Source organism: Pezoporus flaviventris, unplaced genomic scaffold, assembly GCF_033815535.1.
Source record: "Pezoporus flaviventris isolate CSIRO_AGI_PZ_B2104156 unplaced genomic scaffold, CSIRO_AGI_Pfla_v1 ptg000007l, whole genome shotgun sequence".
In the NCBI taxonomy this organism is placed as follows: domain Eukaryota; kingdom Metazoa; phylum Chordata; class Aves; order Psittaciformes; family Psittacidae; genus Pezoporus; species Pezoporus flaviventris.
The window spans coordinates 95989386-96003308 of NW_026892555.1; the positions used below are offsets into that span (position 1 = coordinate 95989386).

General features: G+C 56.6%; 1 protein-coding gene and 1 long non-coding RNA gene across 7 annotated transcripts in view; both read left to right on the forward strand.

The window, feature by feature from the left end:
• The first annotated feature begins 104 nt into the window (after nucleotides 1–104).
• LOC133266436 (uncharacterized) lies at nucleotides 105–1729 on the forward strand. The gene is made up of 2 exons (XR_009742409.1): nucleotides 105–269; nucleotides 1355–1729. It is a non-coding gene; the product is annotated as an uncharacterized LOC133266436 (long non-coding RNA).
• Nucleotides 1730–2259: 530 nt separating this feature from the next.
• NFATC1 (nuclear factor of activated T cells 1) overlaps nucleotides 2260–13923 on the forward strand; it is a 116301-nt gene continuing 104637 nt past the window's right edge. For 2 of the 6 annotated variants that reach the window (XM_061449629.1, XM_061449628.1), the window contains exons 1-2: nucleotides 2260–2752; nucleotides 12255–13353. In XM_061449629.1, coding sequence (XP_061305613.1) covers nucleotides 2620–2752; nucleotides 12255–13353 — 1232 coding nt within the window. In that variant the 5' untranslated portion in view covers nucleotides 2260–2619. Of the gene's footprint in view, nucleotides 2753–6805; nucleotides 7078–8446; nucleotides 8589–12254; nucleotides 13354–13923 lie in introns of those variants that run through there. The other 4 variants (XM_061449624.1, XM_061449626.1, XM_061449625.1 and 1 more) reach the window with 3 other exon arrangements.

A 13923-nucleotide genomic window follows, 5' to 3' on the forward strand; every position in this document is an offset into this window, starting at 1 on the left:
TGTGGAAGGAGTTGTAGGTTTGTGTGTCAGAACTTTATTAATTAATTAAGGCCAAATTAATTAAAGCCAATTGTAGCCCCAGCAATTCTGGGAAGGGTTTAGCCAGTAGACGCAGGGAAACAAAGCAAACAATGCAGGGGCCGGCCAGGCGTGCTCACCTTTTCGACAGCACAGAAGAAAGGACTTGGCATCTGGGAAGTGGCTTTTAAAAACGGCCAGGGTGCACTCGCTACAATGATCCACCGAAACAACAGCCGTCTAAAAATAAGGTTGTTTTCTGTACTAAGCTCCTTTTAACTTCGTTAGTCATCACCAGCTCCCAAAATAAGCTCCGTGTAACAGTCTCTCCTAGTAGCAGCTGTAAACAAACTTGGGGAGGCGGGAGGGAGGCGCAAGGGAATGGGAAGAGTAACAGCGGGCAGAGGCGGGGCGGCGGCGGGCGGCCCCGGGGCGGTAGACCGGGACTGTGGGGCCGGGGAAGCGGCGGGGCTGGGACCGGGCCGGGGTCTAGGGGCGAGGGGCGGCCGCAGGCCCCGCGCTGCGCCGCCGCCGCCGCCGTCTGCCTGCGCCGGCTGGCGGGGCCTTGGAGCGGCGCCACGGTGGTCCGGGCAACGGCATTAAACAGGAGGAAACAGACGGGGGATTCCGTCATTTGAGCGGGGGGGCGGGCAGGAAAGGAGAGTCCCGCCGGGGGGAGTGCGGTTCCCGCCCGCACCGCGCCTCACCCCCGCTCCGGCCTCCCGGGAAGGCGCCGGGATCTCCTCAGCCCCTACCGGGCAGTGGGAAACGGCCCCGCGCAACCCCCTCCCCGCCGGTAGCGCCGAGCGCTGCACCGGGGCCGCGCCGTCGGGGGGAGGCGCTGCCGTGCCGCCCTGTGCCTGCCCCTCCCAGCAGCGCCCCCTGGCGGCGCCCCTGTGTAGCGGGGCCCGGGTCCCATCACGCTCCGAGATCGCGGTCGCTCCGCGTTTGCCACGTCCAGGCTCCCCTTCACCTGGTGCCTTAGGAGAGACTTCAAGACTGGGAACGATAGCTTTGGGGGTTGAGGGGTTTTCCCTCTTCTTTCCCACTCGGTTTTTGCTTGAAGTAAAAGCATCCCCTTTCGGTTTTGTTTTTTTCCCCACCTGAGGGGACAGCAGGGTCCGGTGGTGTCGGGGGGATGGCTGAGCTCCTGGCTTTGGTGGGGACTGCCTTCCACCATGATTTAGTGGAGGATCTCGCCCCGAAGGATCAGCCGCGGCCTCCTGTTCCCCAGGAGCAGGCTGTATTTCGTTTATATTGGGTTTATTTTCAACCACATATGGGTGTCAGGCACTAGATTTATGATTTTATTATTTTTTTTCTTCACACACACCAGATACGCATAAAACCACCCCAGCGCTCAGCACGCCGCCGTCCAATTCCAACAGGAAAGCACGGCCCCCTCCTGCCAGCTGTGGGGGCAGAGGGACGGCGAACAGCGAGTGCAGGGAACGGGCAACGGGGCTGGAAGCGGCGGGGCCCCTCCAGCATCCCTCACCCCGGCGGCTCCGGCCCGTGTCGGGGTGTCACTGCCGCGGCGGGGGCCGGGACGGGGCATCCCGGAGGTAGGAGGCGGGAGGAGGAGCCGCTGTGGGTTGGAAATCTCTCCTTTCCCCGCTACGAAGTGATGAGATACAAGTGGGTTGCTGAGATATTTACAGAATAATAATAAATAAAACAATAATAATAAATCTGGAGCGACTGCAACCGAGTCCACCGGGTCTGTTAGTAATTTAGCAGAATGGGATTTTCCTTTCTCTCGCCTGCCAGTTGATGCTCTTTTCCAAATTTCCACAGCGGGGGAAGCCTGCGATTTTTTACATAATGATTTCAGCATGCGAGGCTGCCTCGCTTTTCCTTTTTTTTTCCCTCCTTCCCTCCCTGCCTGCGTCCCTCTCTCCCCCGTCTCCCCTCCATCCCCTCCTTCACTTTGCGACCCCGGCGCGCCACCCGCTCCCCCGCAGGAGGGCACCCGGCTCCCGCGGGCTGCGGGGACCCCGCAGGCAGCGGTGGGGCCGGCGCTGGGCGGGCCGGGGGCCGGGCGGCCTCCGTGTCCCCAAGGAGAGCAGGGTGGCGCGGCGTCCGGGGCCCGTCGGTGCCCGCCGGTGCCCGCCTACCGCTGGCCGGCAGCCGGCGGCGGGGCCGGGGCCCAGCTGACATCACGGGGCAGGGGCGGGGAGAGGGGCCGGGAGGGGAAGGGAGGTGGGGGGGTGTTTTCCAGCTTTAAAAAGGCGGCGCCGGGCGCGCAGCCCTGCGTCAGAGCGAGACTTCCCCGCTCCGCACACTCCCTCACCCCCGTCCCCCGCCTGCGGCACCCGGCGGGCGGGTAGCTCTCGCCGCCCCGTCCCGCCGCAGCGGAGCGGGCAGTGCCTCCGAAGTCCCCACGCACACCCGCCCTCCTCTCCATGCCCCGGGCCCGGGGGGGCGGCGGCGGCGGCGAGCTCCTGTGCCTCCGCGGGCGCGGCTACCACGCCGGGGGCGGCGCGGCACCGGTCCCCGGGGCGTGAAGGAGGGCGGGGGGGCGCGGGTGCGGGGCAAGGCGGCGAGGGGCCGGCAGCGGCCCGGGACGCGGCGCCGGGGTTCCGCTGCCCCGCCGGGTGGATGCCAAGCGCTGCCCCGCCGGCTGCCTCCGCGCCGTCGTCGCGGGACCCAGGCAGCGAGAGAGAGAGGCAGGCGGCTGCCCCGCAGCGCGGAGCCCGCCAGCTCGGCAGCACCATGAAGGCAGCGGAGGAAGGTAACGGGCGGCGCTGCGGGCGGGTGGCGGGCGGGCGGGCGGCGGTGTCCCCCGGTGTTTCCCCGCGGCGGCCGGAGGTTTGCTGGCGGCCGGTTGCCAATAGGTGTCTCCTTCGCCTCTCGCACGGTGCCGCCTCGGCAGCGCCACCGCTCCCGGACGGCTCCCGCCGGGCCTGGGCCCGCTCCCGATAGATTTCCCGGTACCAGCCCGTCCCGGCCCAGCGGGGCAGCGCGGCAGCGGTGTGGCATCGCTCCTCGCCGCCAGCTCGGGGCTACGAGGGAGCCTGGGGTCCGGTCAGGGGAAATCGCTGGGAGCCGGCTCGGGGATTCCCTTCGCAGCCCCGGTTTGATTTTGGGGGAGATCAGAATACACCCTGTAACTGCAGCCATCCCTGGCTCTTGGGAAATGAGGGAGCCTACTAAAAAAAACGGGTCCCGGGCAGTCCTAGGCGCTGTACCAGCGGCCGGCCCTCCCCAGCGCACCGAAACAGTCGGGCACGCCACGGTCGGCTGCGGGGCTCCGCCGCCCCGGGTCCCCCGCACCCCTGAGGGACCGGAGGAATGCTTGCTCCGCCACCCTGGCTGCCTGTCGCCACTTTTTTCGATGACCCATAGTAATCCTGCTGCGAAAAGTGCTCTGAAAACACAGCGGCAAAGTTTAGAGAGAGAAAGAAGGACGCGGGCGAGGGACTTGGGAAGCGTTTTAGTGGATTCCGGACTGAGCTTGGTCCTGCCAGGGGCAGCGTTTGGCCTTTGGAGCCGGGGCCGGCTTCAGTCTCTCCTGTGCCAGTCGGGACATATTTCTGTCCCTGGAGCATCGTTTCCCAGCACGGCTGTGCCCACCGGCGAAACTTTAGCTCTTCTCTTTCCATGCCCGCGCCTTCAGGCAGCACCGCGCTCCGGAAGCGGGACCCCGCAGGCAGCTGCCCCGCATCACCTCCGCGCCGCCGCTTCAGCTGCGGGGCAGCTCCCGGCCCCCGATGCAGGACGGGGGGGGGCACCCCCTGCTTTCCTCTTCCCCCCCTCGCCACTCCCCCGGCTGCTCCCGGGGTCCCAAGTTTCCTTCCGATCTGGTGGTACCGCCGCTTTGCTGCTGCTGCTGCTGGTGATGTAGAGCGAGTTTTGGGACAACACTGGGGCTACCATGGCCTGCCGGCCTCGGGCAGGGCACAGCGAGCCCACACGGCGCGGAAAGAGGAAGGTGTGGAGAAGTGGGCCAGAGGGTCCCGTCCATGTCCGCAGTGTTTATTCCGCCGCGTGGAACAAAGGGGCTCCCTTCTATGGGTTTGTCCCCGGGAAGCAGGACGGGCGCTCAGGGCCCATCTTTTAACACAGATGTTTTCATTCCAGGGGTTCATTTCAGTTGACAGGACCCTGCCAATGCAAAAGCTACGAGCGTGGCTGTGAGTGCGGCTCCGCTTTTGGAGCATGCGAGCGCCTTTTGGGATGGAAGTTAATTACGTTTTATTTAATAGCATTGGCTTGCGTGCCTTTTGCACGCTTGGACTTCCAAGGGCTGCACGCACGGCGTTTCCAGAGTTCTGGTCTTCAAGGGCACTGAATCCCCTAACTTGTAAAAATTACACCCAGAGGCAACTGACACGTAAAGAGTGCTGGAGCCTCCTGTCAAAAGCGGAGGGATCCCTCCCCCCCCCCTTTATTTCTGTGCCATTTCTGATGCCCGTGTTAAAATGTCGCTAGCCCTCGTCGCTAGTTCTCTTCCCTGTTGATGTATTTTGTAAAGGACTAAAAAAATTAGGCCAGCCAGAAAGTGTGACCCAATCCAGGAAACACGTAGGGGAGCCCTGCAAGTCAGGATTGCTGCCTGCAGATTAAGGTGCCCCTTGATTTCCAAACTACGACAATCAAAGAAAATACTCCATAGCTGGCTGAGCCTGGGAAGACATTCCTGCAAAGTGTCCCGGTGGGAGGACCCCGGTTTCATCTGTGGGTCATAGCGAGGGGTGGAATCCTTTGCCTCTGAGAATACCGCATTCAAGTTAAATACTCCTTCAGGCTGCAGGGTTGCAGCTAGAACAGCCCGGCCGCTGGGTCTCTCGTTGGACCTGCGTGGAGACCAGGAGATCCGGGCAACTCAGGTTAACCGCGGGTCTGGCTGGTGGGTCTGTCAGTGGGTGGCACAACGGCACCTGGAGGCAGGGGGATGGCCCTGTTGGGGTACATCCCCTTCCTCCCCACCCCATTCATTTCACTTTCCCTAGTTTAATGGCACTCTCCCAGTTCTAAACTGGCTTATTAACTGGCGGGACGTTGTTATTCCATCCTCACATGTGGCATCACTTCGGTTTTGCCTTTCCGTAGTACATCTTTCCTCTGTCTCCAAGGGAAGGATGCCAGTCGAAATATTTCATTGACAGCACTAACATTTATAGCCCTGGCAAATCAAGCTGTCCGTAAATAGTTTGGACAATTCAACCCTCTAGCAGGTACCAGACACAGGAGAGGCAAAGGAGCAAGAGCAGCGAGTACCGGGAAGCTTCTCATCTCCCCTCTGGGGAGCCCCAGCAGGAGATGGGGAGCAGAGAGCAGTCCAGCACGGAGAGGTGGCCGGGGGGTAAGCCAGCGGCGAGGCGGCTGTCCCTCCAGTAGGCCAGGGCAGGCAGCGGGAGGCGCAGCAGCTCCCGCCGTCGGGGCAGGGGATGCGGGTGAAGCGGGATGCTCGGCCTCTCTGTGAGGGCAGGGCCCCGGCAGTCGCATGCGGAGGGGTTTCACTGCTGCCAAGGCGTTTCGTACACTATGGTGACTCCGCGCCGACACGTCGGGGAAGCGGCTGCTAGCGGGGGGACGGAGGGCAGCCCCACGGTTGCCTCACCGCCGCCGCAAAGCAGACCCGGGCCCCGCCGGGGTAGCACCTCGAAGTCGAGCGGTCCTGCGTGACCCGGGGGTGCCCCGTCAGTCCCGGGCGCTGCCGGTGCCTGCCGGCTCCTGCGGGAGGCGAGACTGCAGCGCGGCTCGTCCCGGCGGGGTGGAGGGAGGGGGGAGGAAAGCATAACGGGCTCTGATGGAAAAAAAATGTGTTTTCCTGGCACTTTGTAACGGAGATTTCAGCCATGCGCCTGGAAAATGGTATTCCCTGAGTTTATAAGGGAATACCGTTTCCATAACCAAACGCTTAGAAAAAAAATATTCCTTTTGAAATACGGCCTGAAGCTCAGGGAGCTCAAGGTCTAGGAGGGGAGGCCCTTTACCTGGCAAAGACTTTCAAATCTGTCAGAAGTGCATTTCTGAACAAAAACAGAGACCGATTTAGTTTTCCCTAATTGACTTTTAACCCGTAAAAGTGGGACAGGCAGGGGGCCAGGGGAGCACGGTGCCAGCCCCGTCGCATGTCACTGTCCGCAGGGTCCTTTGGAACCCCCCCCCGTCCTCGGTGTGCGGTCTCGGAGCAAGCACCTTTCGCTCCCCGGCGCACGGAGGCAGCCGGTAACGTTACGAGTCCCACTTTAATGCGCTTTTTATAGCAGCTGGCACTAGTGGGTGCTGCAACTAAATAAAATAAATAATAAATAAATGAAAGCGAAGCCTCCTGGCTCGCAGGCGCGGCGCGGTGGGGAGCCCCGGAGGAAGCCTTAACAGCTTCCTCAACGAAGAGGGGGGACAAGCCGGTGTCCCGGACGGGCGGGCAGAGCCGCTCCCCTCCCTTTCACTCTCGAAGTCCCCCGGCCGAAGGTGTAAAGAGCCGCTCCTGCCCCGCTCCTTTTACCGGGAGCTCGGCACCTGCGGCAGTTGGTTACCACCTGGGGGGAGCAGGTGAAGTCCAACTGCCCGACTCCTCCCAGCCTTCTCATCTCCACCCCGGAGAGCCGGTGGTCCGGGGTCGCCTCTGGTGGTTCCCCGCCGTCTGAGAGGTGCTCCCCGCAGCACGCAGGCTGCGCTGTAGGGGCAGAGCCGAACGGGAAAGTGCGGGTGGCGGGGGGGCCGGGCACCGCGGTTGTTTGCATCGACCCGGAAACATCAACAGCAGCAGGGAGGGCGGATCAGAGGCGGCGGCGGCAGCGAGATAGGCCGGCCGTCGGGGCCGGGGTCACGTTACCGCCCGCAGCGACCGCCGTCCTGCGCCTTGCCGGGGCTTGGCAGCCCGCTGCCGCCGAGGGGAAGCTCGGCCCGGCCCGCCGGCAGCAGGTGTCCGGGCACGACGGGGCGGACCCGACGGGGCGGGCCGGGGGCTGCGCCGCTGCCTGAGTGCCAGAGTGTGGCGGGGATCGCGGCGAGCGGCGGGAGCCATGACGGGCGTGGAGGCCGAGCAAGAGTTTGACTTCGATTTCCTCTTCGAGTTCAAGCACAGCGATGAGGGTAGCAGCGGAGGTGGGTCGCGGCGGGGGAGCCGGGGCGCCTCCGGGAGGGCTGGCGGAGGAATTTCCTGCGGTTCGGGACGGGGTATGTTATCTCCCCGGCCGGGGCGGAAGAGCTGGCAGTCCCACCCGGGGGGGTCGGCCCAGTCCCGGTCGGCGCTTCTCGTCTACGCCGCGCTGGGAAGCGACTAGCGGAACCGCGGCGGCAGGGAGTGAAACAGTGCTTCGGCGGCCGGCACTGTCCGCCGCCGTGCCCTGGCAGCACCCGGGCGAGCCTTCAAGAGAGAACAACTCCAGAGGCAGCCGGTGCCTGATTTGTGAAACTTGGGGATTGTTTGAGCACTCGAACCGCCGCGTTGCCCGCCCGCACGGCCATCCCCCCCCTCCCCTCCCCCGGCCGGCTGCCCGACACTTGCAGGAGGCTACCACCTCGCCCCGCTCTCACTGCCCCCCGAGTCCCTGGAGGGTGAACAGGGGGTTCTGGGTCGAGCCCGTTACTGAGATGGGCCGGTTCAAACGCCACATCTCCCCACCCCTCCCTTTTCCCCCGGGAGCTGGAGCTAGTTAGGCGCAGGGTTTAGCTTGAAGGTCATCCATAAATAAAAATAACGGGCCTGGATTTTTCACGAGTCAGACGGTTTCCAACTCTGGTGTCTCATCCCGGCTGCCTTCTTTTTTTTTTTTTTTTTTTTTTTTTTCTCTCTCTTTTTTATGACTTTAAGAGTACTTAAGGTGGGGGAATGAGGCACAAGAAGTCTGGAATTGACACACAGAGAAAGTTGTTTCCTGGCACGAGGTTGAGTGCTATGGCATCAGAGATCACCATAAAAAGCACTCATGCAAGTATGTGATTTAACACAGCCTCAGAGTAAGGCTCTCCCTGTGTCTGTGCTTTATCCTTTGACTAAACTGAAGCAGATTCCCAAGTCCTTGCTAGCATACCACAGCCTGCCAGGATGCAGGTGAAGGTGTAGTGCCCCCCCTTGGAAATGCTCCCCGATTGCCCAGATCTCTGATAACGTTGTCGGAGTCCAAATAGATGTTAGGAGCTTCACGGGTTTTAGAAAAATGCGGTTTTAAGAGTTTCACACCAATCTTCTCAGGTGTGTCCTGGTGATTATAGACACCTGGAAAGTGGAAGAGCCTGAGCAAATTAAGTGTCAAAATCCTAGTGAGAAAAGTACCGAACTCCATCAGGCAGCTTTGAAAGCATGAATTTAAACAGACCTGGATGGGGCTTCATCTTTAAAACTGTAAAGTAGCCCTCCCTTTTTCTGAAGCCCTTCTGAGCTGCAGGTGTTCAGCATTCCTATTTAAAGAATGTAAATAAAAGCTGATGGTGCCCCGTGCCTTGCAGGATCAGCCTTTAATGATAGAAAGGAGTAAAACCTTTGCTCTGTGAAATCAGCGAGGGGAGGGAGGGAGTGAGTGTGAATTTTTCATGTTGTCCCAAAGTGAAATGTAATACGTGAAGAGGTGCTCACAAATCAAGGCGTCCAATTTCTTGTCCTAGTTATACTTAATGTAAGTAAGGGGGTTTGTTGGAACAGAACTGTTGCAGACCTGCACTGGTCTATCTGATAGTGGGGTTTGGCTCAAGATAACAAAATACATTGCTGACAGTGTCTTGGTAGTAAGTAATAAGTGCACGGGTTCTGGGGGCCTCTATGGATCACGGTCATGACAGCAACTCCATGTTAAAGCGTTACATCCTTTTGTCCCTAATAGCGCTGTTGAAATTCCTTACACAGCTGCATTCTGTGAGGCAGTTTCATGCCTTTGTAGCCACCTCCATCTCTCATCCCTCAAGATAGGCATTTTATTTCTACGTGTCTCATTCACCCTGCTGAGGAGAAGATCAGCGTGTAACAGTGCTGACCATGAGTGTGCATCGGATTACTTTTGTAAATCTGGAAATTTTGAAGAGGAATGTGTTTCTCAGAAATTGTAGCTGGTGGTTTTTAGCTCACACACCAAGGACTCGGTCCTGTTCCTAGTTCTGGCTTTGGGGCTTTTGTATTTGGTGGGCATACTTTTTGCACGCTACCTGAAAATTCAGGATGCCTAAATACATTTTCAGGGCTTTGGATCTCACTTCTTCAACGTTGAGTACTCTTGTGTGAGAAGCTGTATCACATGGTATTTTTCTTGGCCCTTTAAAAGTTGACTTTTTGTGCATAATAGTTCTAAAAGAGGCTGTTCCTTAACATGTGCATCAGGCAGACTCGTTGCTTGGAGCACTTGAGGCTGTCTTTTAATTTAGTTTGATTTTTTCAAATTGGATTCCAAAGGCTGGTCTTAATCCTTTATACTGCCTGTGCAGCCTGGGCTGCACATCTCCAGCAGAATTCAGTGTTTGAATTTCACCCGAGTCATGCATTAGATTTTAAGAGAACTGCTGGGTTCACAGAACTTTTCACACAGGTAATAATTATCCCTATTTATTTTTAATAAAAGATCTAAAGACACCAGTGCTGCAGTCAGCAGATGCTGTTGTTGCACCTGTTGGCAAAGCCTACCTGATGGGCACAGAGCCTGGGCAGCTTGCAGAGCCTGTGGTCCTCTGCCAGAGGTGCCTGGCTCCACAGTGGGGACAGGCTGGAGGCGGCACCCAGCTGTGCCGTGTCACCAATGCCATCTCCTACACACCAGGCCAGCAGGCTATGGAAGGGTCCATGGTGCATCTGTGGAAGAGCCTGGCCAAGCAGCAGTATGGTGCCAAGGACATCATCTTCCTCTAGAGCTGGAGGAAGCAGAGAAGGGGTTGAAGCTGCCTTTAAGGTGATGCTCAGACCCTTTCTCTGAGCTAATTTCTACAACTGAGGAGGTCTTACAACTGTTGTACCACTTTGGGGTTTTGTTTCCATGAAGATTGAAAGGGAATTAAGTGGTGGTGATTGTAGTGACACTGAGCGATGTGGCCATGTGGCAGGGCAGCAATGAAAGGGGGCTAATTTTGGAAGGAGGGGGACTCTGATCCTCCAGGCAGATCTGCGTTTTGCTGTGACCACTGCAGTCGGATTATCCTTGTCAGAGTATCACCTCTTTCTCCATAGTTCCTGCCTGCCATGGTGTTGGAATAGAGTGTGAAGCTGCAGCATGTTTTGAATAATCCAGTTTTATTTTTGGCACACTCTGGTGTAATTTAATGACCCTTCTTCAGTAAACGGCTCGTCTCTGAAGGCAGACTATAGAGTGAGTTCAAAAGGTGGTGTTGCTCATCGTTCCTGACTGTTACCTGACATGACATACATCAGCTGGAACATTGCAGAGTTGCTGTGGAGCTGCGACAGCACATTAATTTTTTCTAAGTACCGTTTGCCTTGGAGTCCTTGCCAGCGAGAAAGGCATCGCTGGAGGATGACACCAGAGAGGGCTGAGCTGATAAACAAAAGAAAGAGAATAGCCGGCTGCGCTGGCGGTGCCAGCTCAGAGGCTCGTTTGCATTTGTAGCACCCATTGGGAATAACAGATGCAGTAATTACCACAGCTTTTCCTTATCTCCCTAGGGAAGGTGGGCAAGGGTGACTGCCAAGGGTACTTGCCTCCTGGGAGGGAAGAGGACAATTCGCCTGGCTGTGGCTAGGGGGAACAAAGAGTTTACCTCTGTCCTCCAGGAAAAGTGCCACTGCTGTGATACACCTTCAGGGAAGACTGATGTGCCGCAAGCATAGCTTGGGGCTGGAATTGGGTGCATTTCTATCCTGCTGAGAGGAACCTGCAGAACAGCATTACCAATACTCAGAAGTTCAGCGGCTGTTGCCCCTGATAGAAAGGTTTTGCTCTCTTTGCCCAGTAGGGCAAGAGGTACTGACATTTGAAAAAAAAGAAATCTTCATCATGAGGGTGGTGAGGCCCTTGGCACAGGTTGCCCAGAGAAGCTGTGGCTGCCCCATCCCTGGCAGTGTTCAAGGACAGGTTGGATGGGGCTTGGAGCAACCTGGTCTAGTGGAAGGTGTCCTTGCCCATGGCAGTGGTTTGGAACTGGATCATCATTAAGGTTCCCTCCACCCCAAACCGTTCTATGATTTTATGATTAGGGCCTCAGGCTCGTGTGCTGGTAATGCAGAGCCTCCATCTATCAGAAAGCATGGGTAGGATGACTCCTGATCTCATCACTGCTCACAGCACCAGGGACACATTGCCCTGGATGCAGCCCACTGATGTGTCCAGATAGCAGAGAGACACATATGCAGCCCTCTGGAGGGTGAGCAGAGCTGAAGGAGTCCCTTCAGCAGGCCAGCAGTGAGGCAAGGCGGCGAAGGTCAGCTTTGAGATGCTGGTCCCCGCAGCGCAACGGGTGGAGGCATGCTAAGGTGGGGTTGTTCCCCTGTGCTGGGTCAAGGGGCCCATCAGCACAAGTCTGTGATGTGATCTGTCACCTTCCAGGTTTTCCACGCTGGCTGTGCAGCTCTGCTATTGCTTTTGTATACCTGCAGCTGTTAAATGGTTAGACCACTGGCCAAGAGCGCACTGCTGGCAGCATTCAATGTGGTGTGCTCAATAACCAGCAATTTCAGTGGAACTGCGGCTGTCATGGAGTAGTGAGACATCCTTGTTTATCCTTCACCTGGCCTCTGCCAATTGGGCTAGAGGATAAGTGGTCCCAGAAACCAGAGCAGGTCAATAGATCCGTCTTGTTCCAAAATCCTAGTTAACTGGAACCAGTTGGAAACTTACTGTAATGGAAATTTTGGTTTGTATAATTTTTGTAACAAAATGCAGTTGATCATGATTTTTGCTTTAGTCTGCCTCCACTTTTGTTTTTTGTCCTGTTATTTTTGCGTATTCCAACTTTTCAGGGAGAGAATTAGGCTCACTTACATAAAAGCACATCTCCTGGGCAGCATTGCTGTCTCTGAATGCTGAAGCAATGTTGTTAGAAGACTCAGTTTTTTGCTGTGAAGTTTCACATAAGAAGAGTGTCCTTGAGACAAACTCAGTCCATGTGCATCCTCCCAAGATGCTTGTCTTGTATGGTTCAATTAGTGCTATTTTCAAAGAAGCTAGTCTGTAGCTTCTCGCCTAGCATGGCATGCCTGTGGGCTGGATTGTTAAGGAGAGCTGTGGTTTTTTGTGTTGTACCATGTCGCTCCTTTCCAGCTGGATATACTAAGTATACAGCTGGTTACTAAGTGACTGCATTTGTGCAGCACCTTGTATCATTCTTGTTCGTTTGTTTTTTTCCAGAACACTATAATTACACATCTTCAAACGTAAATGCTGTCATGCCTCTAAATGTGGCACATTCCTCATTGTCAACTCCATGTCATGGCCTTCAGACATCAAATCCTGTCATTTCCGTTGTCCCATCGACAAACCATCCTTCTGGATATGGAGGACACATGGACAGTGGGGCCTCTGACTATTACCTGCCACCGAACATCAGACCTAATGGAGCTCCAGCGCTAGAGAGCCCTAGAATTGAGATCACTTCTTACATGGGACTTCACCATAACAACAACCAGTTTTTCCACGATGAGGTTGAGGAGGCCATCCCAAATGCCAAGCGGTCACCTTCCACTGCCACTTTGAACTTACCGAACATTGAGGCATACAGAGACCCATCTTGCCTGAGTCCAGCAAGTAGCTTGTCTTCCAGAAGCTGCAACTCCGAAGCATCTTCCTATGAGTCCAACTACTCGTATCCATACACTTCACCCCAGACCTCTCCGTGGCAGTCCCCGTGTGTCTCTCCGAAGACCACCGACACAGAGGAGGGCTACCAGCGCAGCATGGTGGCCTGCACCTTGCTCAGTTCTCCAAGGCACTCTCCGTCGACATCTCCCAGAACCAGCATCACAGAGGAGAACTGGCTGGGGGCTCGCAACTCGAGGCCTCCGTCCCCTTGCAACAAGAGAAAGTACAGCCTCAATGGCCGGCAGACCTCCTACTCCCCGCACCACTCCCCAACGCCTTCCCCGCAGAACTCACCACGGGTGAGCGTCACGGATGAGACGTGGCTGGGGAACACCAACCAGTACACCAGCTCTGCCATCGTTGCCGCCATCAACGCCCTCACCACCGACAGCACCATCGACATGAATGACGGGATTCCCATCAAGTCGAGGAAGACCGCCATCGACCACACGCCGTCCATGACTCTCAAAACTGAACCGGCTGGCGAGGATCACGGGACCATATCGCCAACTGCCGATTTGTCACCAGAAGACTTCTCCAGCTTTCAGCACATCAGGAAAGGAAACTTCTGTGAGCAGTACCTGTCTGTGCCGCAGCATCCCTACCAGTGGGCCAAACCAAAGTCTCTGTCTCCGACATCCTACATGAGGTAAGGAACCTCGACTTAGAGGGCAGTCCTGATGGTATCTTTATTGCATGCTTCATTTTTTATCTCCTTCCCCTTCCTGTCTCTGCTTCCTGGCAAATCTGCCCATCAGTTCATTCCACTTAGCCATATATTGTGACTTTGCCTCTGTTGTTGATGTGGTGTGACCATGAGTAAAGCCTTGAAGGATTAAAGAGGCTGTTCTAGGAGCTGGCTGTGCATGGGTTATAACTGGCAACTGCTTCCCAGGAGACAAGCTGCAGTCCTGGCTGTCTGGAGATGGGGTATTCAGAAACTCATCAAGCAGCAGGACAGTTCGGTGCCATCAAACCTGGGGGTTTACTTGAATAGTTCATCATATCTTAGTATGTTTTTCTTGCAGAAGAAGGAGATGGTTTCATTGTTGCGGCTGTTAGAGGGTCTTTGACACTTATGCTTTATAGATAGTGAATACAAACCAAATAGTAATATGGTTCTTTTGTGCATTACTTCAGGTTTTGCTTCACTTCATCTAAAAGCTGCTCATCAGCCTTCTTTTCCTGTCTGTGTTGGACAGTGATTTTTCCCCCCCCT